The sequence below is a fragment of the Nyctereutes procyonoides genome, unplaced genomic scaffold (genome assembly GCF_905146905.1).
Source record: "Nyctereutes procyonoides isolate TBG_1078 unplaced genomic scaffold, NYPRO_anot_genome, whole genome shotgun sequence".
Taxonomy (NCBI): domain Eukaryota; kingdom Metazoa; phylum Chordata; class Mammalia; order Carnivora; family Canidae; genus Nyctereutes; species Nyctereutes procyonoides.
In genome coordinates this window covers 1832779-1849543 of record NW_026575020.1, presented here as the reverse complement: position 1 = coordinate 1849543, position 16765 = coordinate 1832779, and the positions used below count along the sequence as shown (strand labels likewise).

The 16765-nt window shown below is 38.6% G+C and overlaps 1 protein-coding gene across 3 annotated transcripts in view; it reads right to left on the bottom strand.

Annotated features, from left to right (window-relative positions):
• The window catches only part of BRCA1 (BRCA1 DNA repair associated), a 63756-nt gene that overhangs the window by 34619 nt on the left and 12372 nt on the right, over positions 1 to 16765 (bottom strand). For 2 of the 3 annotated variants that reach the window (XM_055322915.1, XM_055322905.1), the window contains exons 4-11: positions 12154 to 12231; positions 10163 to 10251; positions 9234 to 9373; positions 8155 to 8257; positions 7163 to 7208; positions 5945 to 6018; positions 1880 to 5329; positions 1400 to 1488 (exon numbers count right to left, since the gene is read on the bottom strand). In XM_055322915.1, the coding sequence (XP_055178890.1) occupies positions 1400 to 1488; positions 1880 to 5329; positions 5945 to 6018; positions 7163 to 7208; positions 8155 to 8257; positions 9234 to 9373; positions 10163 to 10251; positions 12154 to 12231 (4069 nt within the window). The remainder of the gene's footprint in view (positions 1 to 1399; positions 1489 to 1879; positions 5330 to 5944; positions 6019 to 7162; positions 7209 to 8154; positions 8258 to 9233; positions 9374 to 10162; positions 10252 to 12153; positions 12232 to 16765) is intronic. The other variant, XM_055322920.1, reaches the window with a different exon arrangement.

Here is a 16765-nt window from a genome sequence, read left to right as displayed (position 1 = left end):
GTAAAAAATTATCATAGTACTGTACATAATAGCAAACTGTGTCTCTTACCCTGCAACCCTCATAGTCAGCAATAGGTGGAATAAAATCATGGCTTACCCAAGATGGAATACAATACAATAATTAAAAATTACTGAAGAAAATTTAATGACATAGAAAAAACATTACAATGTAAGTACACAGAATATTAGATAAATATTTTTTAAAGATAAAGTGTACAAGGGATAAAGATTTTTAAAGATAGGGATCCCTGGGTGGCGCAGAGGTTTGGCGCCTGCCTTTGGCTCAGGGCACGATCCTGGAGACCTGGGATCGAATCCCAAATCGGGCTCCCGGTGCATGGAGCCTGCTTCTCCCTCTGCCTATGTCTCTGCCTCTCTCTCTCTCTCTGTGACTATCATAAATAAATAAATTTAAAAAAAAATTTAAAAAAAAAAAAAAGATTTTTAAAGATAAAGTGTGCTGTTGTACACATACATGAAGAAGAATGGAAGAATATGTACCTCAAGTTAATAATAATTATTCCTGGGTAACCCACAGAATCTTTTACATAATTAATGTAAGCACATGCTATAAAATTCAAGGCACAAAAGGATATTCAGAGAAAAGTAGGGCTTTCTCCTTCTCCCAGTCTTCTATTTCCCTGATCCCAGGACAACCACTATTACCTGTTCTGTGAAGATGATGGAAGTGTGTATCTTTAAATGCTGTGATAGAGAGTACTTTTCCGAGACTATTCTTTCTGCAGTACTGAAACATTCACATTATCAAATGTCGTAGATATAATAACAATACTCTTATCCCCTTCATAAGCAGCCCCAATATTGTCCTGACCACAAGATACAGGAAGTAAATTTGTGTACTTTCTTTTTTAAAGAAAACAGAGGACTTAACAGGCACCAAAGAACAAACTAGCAGGTTAGAAGAGAATGAACAAAAAGAAATTCCAGGAAACAACAAAAGGCTAGATCGTCCCTAACAGAAAAAGAACTCTGTAGGCTCCAATTTGGTCCCAAAAATAAACATAGCCCTCTCTTTGATACAGGAGTACTTTCATAGGTATTTCTGCTATGAGGAAAATTGGTTTTGAAGGTTTAACTTATTCATTAAATTCAGGATTGTGTTCTACAGTGAGCCAGATAGTATGTGTGTGTGTGTGTGTGTGTGTGTGTGTGTGTGTGTGTGTGTGTGTGTGTGTATGGAAATAAAAGGTAGCATGAGTTCCGTTCAGATGCTTACAATCTACTTTGAGGAGGCAAGGTACCACATACAAGTGTTATACCGTTAATTCTAAAGGATGATACAAGCCAATGTCCCAATGTCAGGATGTGGAGTGCATGATACTGAATGCAGAGGACACAACACACACACATACACATGCACACGCACACGTTTTTTTACCTGAGTGGTTAAAATATCACTCTGAGAGGACAACCTGGAACAGTCTTCAGAGAGGCTCGTTTCACTCTCATATCCAGATGCCACTTCACCTTAAATGATGATAAAAACAGCTTCAGATGTAAAAACAGCACATACCACAACTTGCTGTACCCATGTTTTCTCACTGACAGAACAAACTTCACTTTCATGTTATGCAAAATGATTACACTTCTTGTTTTGGGACACCCAGATTTCCTCTTGGAAATCATAATGAGAACCAGAAACAAGTTCACCAACAATCAGATCTCATTCAAACAGAGATGTTCTAGCTGGGTAAAGGACTTTTAAGGAAAGGCACCTTAAGAGGAACATGTGTAAAGTTTAAGTGGTGACTTTAGTTGCACTTGGAAACTTGTAAAATGTTCTCCCCCACAAGGCATCAACAGTTAGCTCATTTCTATAATATGGACGGGGGCAAACACAAAAACCTGGTTCCAATACCTAAGTCTGAATCCACACTCTGTTCTTCTTGAGGACTATCCTCTTCCAGGCCAGGTTCCCTTTCATCATCATCATCTGAAACCAATTCCTTGTCATTCAGAACGTCCAGATTTTCAGATTGATGCCTCACTTGTTTGGAAGGAGGATCAAACATCGAGAAAGGATCCTGGGTATTTGTATTTACAGTCAAGTCTTCCAAAGCACTGCACTGTGAAGAAAATAAGCTGCCAGAACATCTTGCTTCCTCACTGAGGTGATGTTCCTGGGATGCCTTTGCTGACGGTACCTGGTTACTGACATCACTTAAACTATTCTTCAATGAGTCTAGGTTCTCCTCTGTTTTGTTAGATAGACCCTCTGTGGCAACTGCATTGTGACTGGTAGACTGAGAAGGCATGTTGGTTACTTTACCAAATAGTAAGTGTTGGAAGCAGGGAAGCTCTTCCTCCTCACTAGACATGTTCTCTTCTGAGAACTCTAATTTCTTGGCCCCTCTCTGGTAACCCTGGGCCAAACGTGTATGGTCTGAAGGGCTAGGGCTTCTGCTGAACTCTCCACTCTGGACACTTTTGCTAAACACAGCAGATCTTTCCTTAATGTCACTTTCAGCAAAGCTGACTTTTCCCTTTATTTTGTCACCATTTAATAGGTCATCAGGTGTCTCAGAACAAACCTGAGAAGACCGACTGCTTCCCATAGGTTGTTCTGGGTTATCTGAAATCAGACATGGAGAGAAATCTGCACTAACAGACAGAACTGCTCCTTCACTTTGTCCTTGCCATTTCATTTCTGGATGTTTACAATTACTTAAAGAAAGGCTTTGCTTACAGACTTCAGGTTGCATAAGACCTAATCTGAGCATAGCATTTAATTTAGGTCCTCCGTTTCTACCTAGTTCTGCTTGAATGTTTTCACCACTGGAACCTACTTCATTAATACTAGAGCCTACTTCATTAGTACTGGAAACTACTTCATTAACACTGCTTGAGCCGACTTCTTTAGAAGCACATTCTCTAACGTTATTTTGGCTAATTGTGCTCACTGTACTTTGAATGACTCTCTCATTTCCCACTGCTCTTTCGGGTGACACTGAATGTTGCTCAAACTTTTCCTCTGACAGGTTTTCCTGACATAGAGTTTTAACACATGATCTGATGGGAGAAAGTGGTGGTATATGATAAGGGTTTTGGGAAATTCCATGGTAATTTGCAATAAGGAGTTCAGTTTCCTTGCCTTTGAACTGAGATGACAGACAAAGCCGAGAGACTCCCTTTATGCTACATTTGGCAAAATCGCCTGGCTTCTTAGCTTTCTGACTAACTGCAGAAAAGCCTGCAGTTGTATGAACTGCCTGCACATGTCTGATTTCAGACTCTTTCTTTCCCTGACTTTCTTCTTTCTGTCCACATTCTAGAGTGACTTTTGGACCTTGTTTTCCAAAGGCCCCAGAGCGGGGACAAACTGTTACACAGTCCTCTTCCGGATCTCTTGGATATGAAAACAGAGCAAATGACTGACGCTTTGAAACCTTGAACATATTGCGTAAGCACTGCGTGTCAAGTTCACTCTCTTCCATTTCTATGCTTGTCTCCTGAGTGTGGTTATCTTCGCACGTCAGTGGAACTACAAAACTCTCTGTGTCATTTCTAGTGTCCTTAGAACAACCATGGATAGGTTCCTTGGGGTTCTCAATTGTTGCACACAGATTCGCCCCTTGATTTGGTGCTGTTTTTGCCTTCCTCAGGGTGTCAGCTTCCAGTAATGAGATACTGTCCTGTGTACCATAATCAGTATCAAGTACCAATGAGATACTGGTACTCTCTACAGATCTCTCAGTTTGCAAACCTCTTCCTCCACTCAATACCAGCTCTTTGGGATCTCTGGTACTATCAGACACTTGAGTCATTCTTTGGCTCTCTTCTATTTCTTCTCTTCGAAGGTCAGGGTTGATGTGCTCTTGAGGCTTACTAGAACTTGAACAGTTAGCAAAAAAACCAGATACGTTTGTTAAAGTTAGCTCTGGAAAAGCATGACTGGCGAGTCTCTTATTTATTTGTTCTCCTGGCTTACTACTTTTCTTAGCTCTACCTGCAGGTTCTTTATCTTGCATGAGCTGAAGTGTTTTGTTGTGTCTGACTGGTACTTGGTCCAGATGCTGTTTCTTCATCTCTTCACTGCTAGAACAACTTTCAATCTGTAGTTCACTATGATCAGGTGGGTTTAGATTTCTATTGACTACGAATTCAAGGGCACAAGTGTGCCTGGCAGAGGACTTCCTCCTCAGCCTGTTCTTCTTAGGTGCTTTTGAACTGGAGCTATTTAATTCCAGTTCCATATTGCTTATCCTGCTGCTCATTGGTTCAGTTTTGTTTCTAAAAGCAGATTCTTTTTCCAATGATTCTGTTGGGTTAGCATTTTTCTCTTTCTGAACATAATCACCTTCTGTTTCATTCTCAGGACCATTATTTGTAATATTTATCACATGACCATCTCGCTTGATTTGGTTGATTCCCTCAATTAGCTTTTCAGGAGTCTTTGGAACAATGCCTAACTCTACTTTCTTGATAAAATCCTCAGGATGAAGGCTAGATGTAGTTCTCCTTTTATGCTCTGCTTTATTCATGAGGGGATGGGTTTGCATTGTCTGAGGTTCTATAGCACACGCTCCTATAGTTAGAACTTCAGTTCTAAAGGTGTGGCTCACCTTAGGGAGGCTTGCCTTCCTCCGATAGGTTTTTCCAAATATTTTATCTTCGATATTACTTCCTACTGGCTTGGTGTGGACTCTTTCACTTTCACATATCAAAGCATCCTGAGGATCACTGGCCATTAAGTCTATTTTCTCAGAAGAACCAGAATATTCACCCACTTCATTTGGAACTTCTACTGCACCACCTACTTCAGTATTCAATTCAGATCCTCTGTCATGTGAATCATCAGAAGTTAATATTTCGTCACTTCTGGAAAACCACTCATTAACTTTCCGTATGCTACTATTCAGTGTTATCCAAGGAACATCTTGGGAATCTCTAGGACTGTCAGAGCATGGAGGTTTCTGTTTATTCAGTTCTTTTCTCCCACACAGGAGATCAGCATTCACAACTACCTTTTTCTCTGTGCTGGGAGTCTGCCTATCATTACATGTTTCCTTACTTTCAGCCCATCTGCTCTGTTGGCTCCTTGCTAAGCCAGGCTGTTTGCTGTTATTACAGATTTCAGCCTTTTCTACATTCATTCTGTGTTTAGTGAGCAATAAACTGCTGTTCTCATGCTGTAATGAGCTGGCATGAGTATTTGTGCCACATGGCTCCACATGCAAGTTTGAAACAGAAATACCCTGATACTTTTCTGGATGCTTCTTAGTTGCATGCTTCTCAGTGGTGGTCAAATCTTTATTACCGGATTGATGATGTTCAATATTTGTTATGTCCTCAGAAAATTCACAAGCAGCTGAAAGTATACAAAAACAACAAGGTGCTTAAAAACTGAATTATCATGAAAAAATATGTATACTTAATACAACTTGGGGAGTGGAAATAAAGCACCTAACTATTTTTGGAGAAACTAACCACATAAACCACCAAGAATCCTGAGGATGTAGCTCATGTACTTTCACATAATTCCTAGTTATCTAGATTCTCATTATTTCCATTCAAGACACTTATATTTTTAATTCCAGAATTCTATTCTTAACTACACCTCCTATTTCCCTAACCTCTGACAGTGAACTAAAAGCAGCATCAGACATACAGTGCTCTGTTCTATTCTCAGACTCATACTCCCTATATTTAAATACCAGTGTACAAAAGATGAAACACAAACACATCAACTAAAAGTAAAAGGCAACAATCAATTACATAGGGCACTATTATAATCACATCAGCCTTGTGTCATTGAAACAGATCAGCCTGTACCATGACATCTGAGAAAGAAAGATATTCTAACTCTACCAAGAGATGTTCTGAATTATAAATGTCCCAAATGGTCTTCAGAATAATCTAACCACAGCATGGAATCTACCCATTTTCTCTTCAGTGCCCATTAAGTTGGAAGTCTTGTCATTACCCTTTTTTGCAGGATTCAAACTGGCTTCAGCCCTGGCTCCTTGAGAGGTGATTTCTAACTTGTCATCTCCCACACTATAGAGAAAAGACAGAACCTTAATGAGAAACACTAGTTATACATTCAGAGTTGTCAAATGAGCAAGATCAAGTATTTTAGCTCCTCTAGGTATGATTGCAGTAAGCTGATCAATTTGGTTCACTTTTTGAAACCTACACTTTGCTTTAGTAACTTCCAGTCAAAGGGAAATGGTCAAAGACTGAGGAAAGAGTCACAAAAATCAGAGGAGTAGCATAGATACACTACTTTATGGAAGGGCAACAGGACTAAAATTTAAATGGTAGCCAGGGGATTCCTGGGTGGCTCAGTGGTTTAGCGCCTGCCTTCAGCCCAGGGCCTGATCCTGAAGACCCGGGACAAGTCCCACGTTGGGCTCCCTGCATGGAGCCTGCTTCTCCCTCTGCCTGTGTCTCTGCCTCTCTCTCTCTGTGTCTCTCATGAATAAATAAAATCTTAAAAAAAAAAAAAAGGTAGCCAAATAATTGCCCAAAGGTAGTAAAAGAAATAAAACAAAATAATTTAAAAGTATATTTTAATGAGAATGCAAGAATAAAGATACTTAAACCAAGGGAGCACTGGGATGGAGCAGACACTCCAATAGGATGCAACACTGCCGCTGTGCTTCTCCTCCAGCTAAAAATCCTTTCCTACTAATTGAGAGATTAGGAAAAAGACATTTGCAAACAAGATCTGACTGGCAATGGCACCACCATAGTTCAGGCAAGCTCTCACAGATCTTTAGGTCAAGCAATAATCCCTAAGGAAAATAACTTGACAGGTAAAGCAGTTGGGGGTGGGTGGTTTGTAGATTATTATATAATTTATGTAGACAACACTTGAGAGATAGATGGAATTAAGAAACAAAGAAAGCATTGAAAATGAAGTCTTTTAATATTCTCATGAGCCAAAATGACCACTGAGCCAATACTACTGTGCTTGAGGAACTAAGTTAGACACAGTCATCTGCTGGAAGCAAGTCTGAGCAGACTTCTGTTATTCTAAACTCTTCTAGACTCTACCAAGACAGGTTTTCTCACCTATTAAAAGCAAAGGACCTTTAAGGTCTATTCCAATGCTGTGATTCTAGCCTAAATACTAATCCTTACTATTAATTAAACACAAAAATGCCAGCTTCACAGATAAAGGCTCTCTTTAACTCACCTGCAAGAACTTGCCTTATTAACTGTATCTTCAGAAGAATCAGACCCTAAAAAATTCCCCAGATAACAAATCAATAAAAGGATTTTTGTTGAAAGGGTTAACATCATAAATGTACTTGTTGCACAACAGATATTCATTCAAGAATTATTACTGCACATTCACTATATATAAAATCTGCAGACACAATGATATGGCAGGTACAATGATAAAAATGGCAGGTAACACAGAGAAGTGGTTACCAGCACAGGCTCTGACACCAGAATTCCTAAGTTTGAATCAGAGCTCTGCCACTTGCTAGCTTTGTTATCTTGGCAAAATGTCTTAAGCTCTATGTGTCTTTATTTGCTCATATATAAAATAAGTATAATATTAACAACCTCAGGGGTTTGCTGGCACCTTAAATGAATTATGCAAGGCTTAATAGTGCCTAGACCTCGGTTAAGTACTCCTAAATATTCGCCATTATAGTTATTTTGATTATTTTTATGACACAAGACCTGTTGTCTCAGAACTTATGATCTTTAAGAAGGGAAAAGACACACAGGTCATTTTAGGAGAATCTGATAAGTGCTATGGTAAACATATGGTGGTGCTTGAAAGCCCAACGAGGGTCACTCTTTCCAATTATAAATACATTCTATTATAAAGAGCTGTTTGAACTGAGCTCAGCTCTTCTTAAAAGTCTTCCTAGTCTAATACAGTGTATCCTTGATCCCTCCAAATGCTATGGCTATCCCATCATGTTATTTCTTATCCCTATTTTCCATCTTCCAAAGCATGTTTATATATGCTATAATCAGACAGTCTTCCTTTTACTCTGTATAAAATAAGAGTCTTGTCTTTTATACTCCATAAGGCTGGAAAAATAGTTATTTTATTTTCACTTTCCAAAGTTCCTTGCCATTGTATATAAGCTATGAGGCTTTTGGTATAACTGTAAAACAATAATCCAGCAACTATTATTCTAAACTTACAAAATCTGTGTCTCTTACCCAATTCAATGTAGACAGACTTATTCTGAGGCTGTATCTGCTGCTTTGTCCTCAGAGATCTCACAATTCCAAGGTTAGAGAGTTGGACACTAAGACTGGTTTCCTGATAAGCAGTACAGTAAAAAATGATCAACTAATTGTTGACCAGTTCTGTGTTTCTTTTCTTGAAGAGAAACTCCAGGCCATGGATAAAACAGACCATAATTAGCTAAAATCTGACACCTAGAAAAAACACTTGGCAAACTACAAACCAAAATGTATATAATGTGTGGTTTGAATATTTTTCCTCTCTCTGTTGTTTTAAACTTTTCTAAACTGAATATATATTCTGATGCAATTTTTTTGAAGAAAAGCATAGTTTGAAGCTAAAATTTTGTTATAGTATAGAAAGGGAATGGGATTCATTGAGTACATATTTCCAATCACATCTGATAACAGGGGTATGAATAAAAACCCAGCAATCCTAAGAACATTCAGTACAGCAAAGAATAAAAACGCAACATTACTCTGATGAAGCTTTCCTTCTTTTTGAGTCTTTCAACATCTACTGAAAAACAAATGCTGGTACGATGAGAACTATTATTTTTAAGATCTACATTATTCATGCAAATGCAAGTAACAACAGAGCAAATCACTGAATTTTCTTTGACAATTATACCTTTTAAGCTGAAGCAATTTTCAAATGGTAAAAACTGAATTTTTTCCCCCCAGGCAACTTTTCAAAGAAAATAAATTAGAATATATTTCCTCATGCCTGGAGAATTGCCATGAGATGGTTATTTTCAAAACTAGCAAACTCAAACCTTAAAACCATCAGTGACCATCAGTGACCTCACGGCTATTTTAGATAAACATCAGAAATAAAGCACTAAAAGCAGGGGATGGGGCCAGAAGGTCTCTCTTGCCCACACTAGGTATATGGGCCTTCCCTCAGCTCTTCTAACTCTTGACCAACCACTTAATTTACTATCTAACCTTGTTTACTGACTTTTTATATAAATCCATGAACATCCAGCACCTCCCCTAATTCACAATGCTCAATAAAGAGATGTTACCAGAATAGATGAAAATGGCATTACCAAGGTAGGGTTTTCAGGTTCACTCTGTCGAAGTCTTTTGGCACGGTTTCGATAGCCCATACTTTGGATAATAGAAACTTCCTCCTTTAGATGCTCAGGAGAGTTATTTTCCTTTTTGGAAAAGTTACAGCTGTCTGCAACTGTGAATGTAATTCACAGGAAAAATATTATTGTTATGGTTAGAAACAATATAGTAACTGCATCAGAGAACCAAAAGAAACCCTGTGTATGCTCTCTCTGGTTTGTTAAGACAATACATTAAAGCTTACCTATCGTTTGTTTAATCTACTTTGGAAATTCTCCTAGGAAACATACAGACTGGCAAAATTATTTCTAATCTTTTTTTTCCTCTCAACTCAAAACTACCAAATTTGCCTACAAATGCCATATTTCACTGAATCCAAGATACCAGTGATGCAAGATGCACTATCATTTTCTGTGCCACTTAGAGAGAAAACACATTATTAACAATAGCACACGAGAGGTAGTAAATTGCTCCCAATTTTGGAGATGCTAAAATGTGAAAAATATGCATCTCTGGACCTATAAGATAATGTGTGAAACCAGTGGGAATGATTTAAAAAATGAATCACAGGGCAGCCCCGGTGGCTCAGCGGTTAAGCGCCGCCTGCAGCCCAGGGCGTGATCCTGGAGACCCTGGATCGAGTCCCACGTCAGGCTCTCTGCATGGAGCCTGCTTATCTCTCTGCCCCTCTCTCTCTGCATCTCTATGAATAAATAAATAAAATCTTTAAAAAAAAATTAAAAATAAATAAATAAATAAAAATAAAAAATGAATCAGGATAAAGAGTTAAAATTAACCTAGACCAAAAGGTCTTACTGCCTATTCACAGAATAGCTGTGAAAACTTCCTTAGTTTTAACGGACAGCCACTTGAGAGCTGGCCCCTGGGGCTGTGGAACACTTACACTGCAATCCTGTGTCCAGCTCAAAAGCATGAATGATTTTCAACAACTCTTCAACAAGTTGACTAAATCTTGTACTTTCTTGTAGGCTCCTGAAATTAAATTGAGAAACACACTCAGCAAAGGATTATTAATTTCTTAAGAACACTAAAATAAGGAAAGATGTATAAACAAAAAATAGATGTAGCAACAGTATAAAAATTATATTCAGAAAAAAAAATTATATTCAGAGAACAGAGCTATTAGGGACGTTACACTATAATCAAAACATCATTGACATCAGAACAAACTGTGGTAGCATTGGTTGTTTTCATATATATATGTATATATATTTTAGTCCTTTCAAGTCTACCAAAAGCCCTTAACTATCTAAAATAGTAGTACTATGAATCCATAGTAAATAAAATCCACTGCATAGAAGACTAATCATTCTTAACACTCGAACCCCATCCACCCAACCTAACCTGAGCTCTCAGGGATTTCTGTGAAATGATTATATTACTTCAAAAGCACAGATAGATTGATGTAGGAAAGATGTTAGGGTTCAAAGCTAAGAATTCTTGAGATGTCTTTGGTGCAAAAAGGTGTTTTTGTTTTAAAGATTTTTATTTATTTATTCATGAGACACAGTGAGAGAGAGAGGCAGAGACACAGGCTAAGGGAGAAGCAGGCTCCTTGCAAGGAGCCGGATGTGGGATTCGATCCCGGATCCCGGGATCATGCCTTGGGCCAAAGGCAGACGCTCAACCGCTGAGCCACCCAGGCATCCCAAAAAGGTGGTTTTATTAAAACATGGGGACAGGACCCATGGGCAAGAAGAGCAGCACTGGGGTCATGAGGAGTGGCCCATTATAGATTTTCAAGTTGGTTAGGGACAGCATAAGCCTCAAGGTATTTTGGAAGCAAAGTTTTCAGGATCCTGAGGAGGCTGGCTATTTTTAGGAAAAGGTCATTTATTACTGTCTAATAAGACCCTTCAGATGTATATCGGTGGGTCATATGCTTGGGGGGTGTTTACCAACATGTGTCTTGTGGGGGTAGAGATAAGAAAATTTCCAAAGGAATTTCAATATGTTAAAGTAGACCTACAGGATCCTGGGAATCAGGCTAACATTGACTTTTGCCCTTAGAAAAGTGTCAACATGGAGGCAGCTGAGTCCCTAGAGGAATGTCACTCTGCCTGTTTCAAGGACTTGTCAATGGGCTCTAAGTAATAAGGAAATTCTAGTAATTTTTCTTCTGCCTTTGTTTCCCACATCATAGATGATAACGTCCAAGAGATTTTGGTTTAGGAAAGTTGTAGGACAATATAATTCATGTATTCCTTTAAATCTCTGAGTGACTACTTTGTGCCAAACATTGAAAAAAACAGCATTGACTGAGACAGAAAAAGCCAGTGTCCTAACATCTCAGTGGAAGGGACCCATGATGTATAAACACACCATGTGTGTATAAGTAGAAAGAAGTGCAAGAAAGGAAAATAAAAGCAGGACTTGGGAGACAAAAGGGCAGAATGGTATGGTCCTACTTTAGATAAGACTGCAGGTTCTTGGGGCACCTGAGTGGCTCAGTTGGTTAAGTGACTACCTTTAGCTTTGGTCATTATCCTACTGTCCTGGGATCAAGCCCCAGGTTGGGCTCCCTGCTCCATGAGGAGCTTGCTTTTCCCTCACCCCTGCTTGCGCTCTCTTGTGCACACTCTCTCAAAAAAAAAAATTAATAAATAAAATCTTAAAAGAAAAAAAAAAAACCTGTAGGTTCTTACGTCACTCAGAAGCATTAGAAAGAGGCAATGAATTACTAATACCTTCATAAGACTTACCATAAAACTTTCAAGAAAATGACTTTGAAAACAATTTACTGTCAGCTGAACACCCGTTTATACATTTTTCTACTGATGAATAGTTTGATAGGAATACCAGCTCTGTCATAAAGGAATTTCTACTTTTCCCTGCTGTCATGCCCAACCTCCCATTACCACCCAAATTAGATACCTTTTGGTTATATCGTTCTTACACAAAGGACACTGTGAAGGCCCCTTCCTCTGGTTGAGAAGTTTCAGCATACAAAATCTATAAATTATAAAGAATGAAAGAACAGTTCAAGTTACTTTTTTTTGTAGATAGTATTCAAAAGGCAAATAGCCATGAAAAGATAATCTCACAACTGCCCTTGAGCCATTTTAAAGGCAACAGCAGGTGAATTGCAACCAATGGCTTTAATCGTTTTTAGATGCTGCATAAGCAGAAAACCAAACTACATAAGCAATGATCTATGAAAACTGAGCTTACATGCATATGGCTGTTATGATCAAATACAACTTATTAAAAAGTTAATATGGCATATTTAATGATATATTCATAATTATTTCATGCTGCATAATCAAATAGAAATGGTAAATACTTTAAGTAAAGTGATTATAATTAGTTTAAAAACTCCACATATTACTACAAAGCTATAGTAAATCAAGACAGCATGGTCTTGGCATAAGGACAGACTTATACAACGATGAAACAGAACTGAGAGTACAGAAAAACCCATGTATCTAAGGCCAATTGATTTTCATTGTTGAAAAGACAATGAAATAGAAAAAAACAATGAAATGGAAAAAGAATAGTCTATCAATAAACAGTGCTGGGACAACCAAACAGTCATATGCAAAAAGAAGCTAGCTTCTGGGACACCTGGGTGGCTCAGAGGTTGAGCATCTGCCTTTGGCCCAGGGCGTGATCACAGTATGCTGGATAGAGTCCCACATCGGGCTCCTTGTGGGGAGCCTACTTCTCCATCTGCCTATGTCTCTGCCTCTCTCTGTGTCTCTCATAAATAAATAAATAAAATCTTAAAAAAAAAAAAAAAAAGCTAGCTTCTCCTAATGCACACAATCCAAAAAAGCTAATTCAAAATGGGTCACAGAATTAAATGTGAGAACTAAAACTATAAACCTTTGTGACCTAGGTTAAGCAGTGATTTCTTAAATGCACAAAGAAAAAATAGATACACTGGACTAAATCAAACTTAACTTTTGTGCTACTATTAATACCATGAAGAAAGTAAAAGGCCAGGGGTGCCTGGGTGGCTCAGTTAAGTGTCTGCCTTTGACTCAGGTCATAATCTCAGGGTCCTGGGATCAAGCCCCATATTGGACTCCCTGCTTAGCAGAGAGTCTGCTTCTCCCTCACCCTCTGCTCCTCCCCCTGGCTGTGCTCGCTCGTTCTCTCTCTCTCTCTCTCAAAATCTTTTTTTTTTTTTAAGATTTTATTTATTCATGAGAGAGACACAGAGAGAGACACAGAGGCAGAGACACAAGCAGAGGAAGAAGCAGGCTCCATGCAGGGAGCCTGACGTGGGACTCGATCCTGGGTCCCCAGGATTAGGCCCTGGGCCAAAGGCGGTGCTAAACCTCTGAGCCACCCAGGCTGCCCTCTCTCTCAAAATCTTAAAACAACAAAAGTGAAGGGCCAATCCACAGAATGGGAAAAATATTTGCAAATCACATACCTGGTAAGAGACTTGTATCCAGGATATATAAATTACTCTTACTACTCAATAACAGAGAAATAACCCAACTAAAAAATAGGCAAAGGATTTTAATATTCTCCAAAGGAGATATACAAATGGTCAATAAACACATGAAAAGATGCTCAATATTATTAGTCATTAGGAAAATGCAAACCAAAGCCATGATGAGATGTTACTTTACATCTACTAGGATGGCCATAATAAAAAATAAGTACTGCAGAAGATGTGGAGAAACTGAAATCCTCATTCATTGCTGGTGGGAATATAAAACAATACAGCTGCTTTGGAAATTTGGCAGTTCCTCAAAATTTTAAACACAGAATTACCATATGACTTTGTAAGTCTGTTCCTAAGAGTTCTTCCCAGGAGAAATGAAATAAAAATATAAATCCACCCAAAACTTGTACACAAATGTTCATAGCAGCATTACCCATAATAGCCAAAAAGCAGAAATCAATTGATGAATGAATAAACAAATTGTGGTATATCCACAATAGAATATTATTCAGCCATAAAAAGAACAAAGTATTGATATATGCTGCAATATGGATGAACTTTGAAAACATCATGCCTAGTGAAAGAAGTCAGACACAAAAGGCCATATATTGTATGATTCCACTTATATGAAACAACCAGAATAGACAAATCTATAGAGACAAAAAGTAGATTTGTGATTGCAAAAGAGGACGAGGAGGGGGGAATGGAGAATAGCTCCTCATGGGTATAGGGCTTCTTTTTGGGGTGATGAAAATTTTCGAAACTTAGATTATAGTGATGGTTGCATAACTGTGAATATACTAAAAACAAACAACCCTGAACTGTATATTTAACATGGGTGAATTTTATAGCATGTAAATTACATTTCAATAAAAATGTTTTTAAAAGCTCAAGGCAGGGAGAAAATGTACTCATTTTCATATTCACAACATGTGCCGTGGCATCTGGCATAACCAAGTTGCTCACTAGAAGTCTAAGGAATGAATAAGGCTCCAGCGTTCTGAGACAGGTGGGTTTTTACAGCAGCACTGGATGGAGAACAATTCTGGAGGTTGTCTCAGACAGTGAATATGGCTAAGAAGACATGAAGGACACATGCAACATAGTCTAGTAAGTCTGCTTCCTTAAAAAAAATTTAAAAATGTATATATATATACCATTCCCACTGACTGATGGTGTCTATAAAGATCTATGTTCCCTTAGGAAGACAAAAGTTGGGCAGCCCTGGTGGCTCAGCGGTTTAGCGCCGCCTTCAGCCCAGGGCCTGATCCTGGAGTCCCTGGATCAAGTTCCACGTCGGGCTCCCTGCATGGAGCCTGCTTCTCTCTCTGCCTGTGTCTCTGCCCTTCTCTCTCTCTCTCTCTCTGTGTCTCTCATGAATAAATAAATAAAATCTTTAAAAAAAAAAAAAAGGGAAGACAAAAGTCTTTTCCCTGAGGGAAGAAAGGTAGAAAGGAAAAAAGGGAAAGGAGCAGTAGAGATAACTGTGGGGATGATAATTATAAGCAGGGATTCACTCATAACACTGATCTTTATTACATGTCCAATACTGTTCTTGATATGGGAGATTCAGCGGAAAAGCAAAATAAAATCCCTGCCATCATAAAGAACAGAATATTCTGGTGGAGGAGGTGACTAGGGCAGGGGGCAGGGAGCAGAGGTTGGCAGTGAAAAGAACCACAAAGGAAAAGGCAGTGGGAATGGTGAGCCAGCAGACACAGAGAGCACTTTTTATTGGCCAAGTCATCTCTTAATCTATACAACAATCCTGATGTATTATCTTCATTTTACAGTATAGACAGGCCCCAGGTATATGGTCAAGGAGACTAGGGTCCTTCTTTACCTATACAGTTGCTTACTGACCATGTTGTGCTCAACAACAGTTCTATAGTATAGGGGACATGGGTATCAAAAAGCTACTTGTATTGTATATAAATCCCCTTTAAAGAGCCACTGACTAGGCTACCACTCTGAGAAGATGCAAATCCTACCTATACTCTACCATAATGGCCCTTGGAGGCATCAATGCATAATGGCAAATGGTACAATTAAACAATTCATAGGAGGGAGGGATAGAGGGAATCTCCTGAACAGAGTACTACAACATACAGTACCTAAGCCATAGAGTGACAAGCTATGTTAAAGTGGTGTAGCCCATACAATAATTACACAAATAATTCAGGGGAACTAGGTAAGTAGAGATCAACCAAGATACAGGTTTCAATCTTTCCTTATGCTAAAAAAAGAACAGATACCTCAAGGTTGTTAACTCAAAAGAAAAAATGAACTTGTACATGACTTGAAAAGACTAAGCTAAGGAAAGTACCAACAGACCAACAGAACACTGGTATATCTTTCAGGGCTGAGAATAATTTGTTAAATTCTGTTTAGAGCTCTGGGGAGCCTATGTGATGCACCAATTAAATGAGACCACACATATATAAGTTCTACACAAGGTTCTTAGTAAAAATGTCTGAGTTTTCTTCTTTTTTTTAAGATTGCATTTTTTAGTAATCCCTACACCCAATATAGGGCTCAAATTTACAACCCCAAGACCAAGAGTCATATGCTCTACTAACTGAGCCAGTCAGGCACTCCAAGTTCTCAGCCTCTTCCAATTTCTGAAGCCCAATGCTTAAGGAAAGACAATACATATTTTAAGCCAAAGTACTATGTTTTATGAAGGGTGGTGTCAGATTTTTAGACAGTAAAATTACAGTGACACAAACTAATTTGGGGGGTACTTTCAGAGTACTCATTTCTGGGCACTTCTGTACCCTGAGCAGGTTAACAATATTATGGAAATTCATTTAATTTTGAGCTGCTGGTCCAAATCTATCCTGGCAGGAAGCAATAAATTAATAGTTCTAAGTCTGGGCAAAATAAAGGCAGGATGATTTTTGGCTTCCTACAATTACATTGGGTACCCTGGATTCCTCCCAAAAGAGCTAAAATCATGAAACAATATGGTCCCTAGTTAAAGGAAATAAAGACCCTAAGAGAGAAAGAAAGCACATGTGCATATAAGTACACATAAGTGCAGCAGGGGGTGGGGAGGTGGGTAGAGGGAGAAGAGAATCTCAAGTA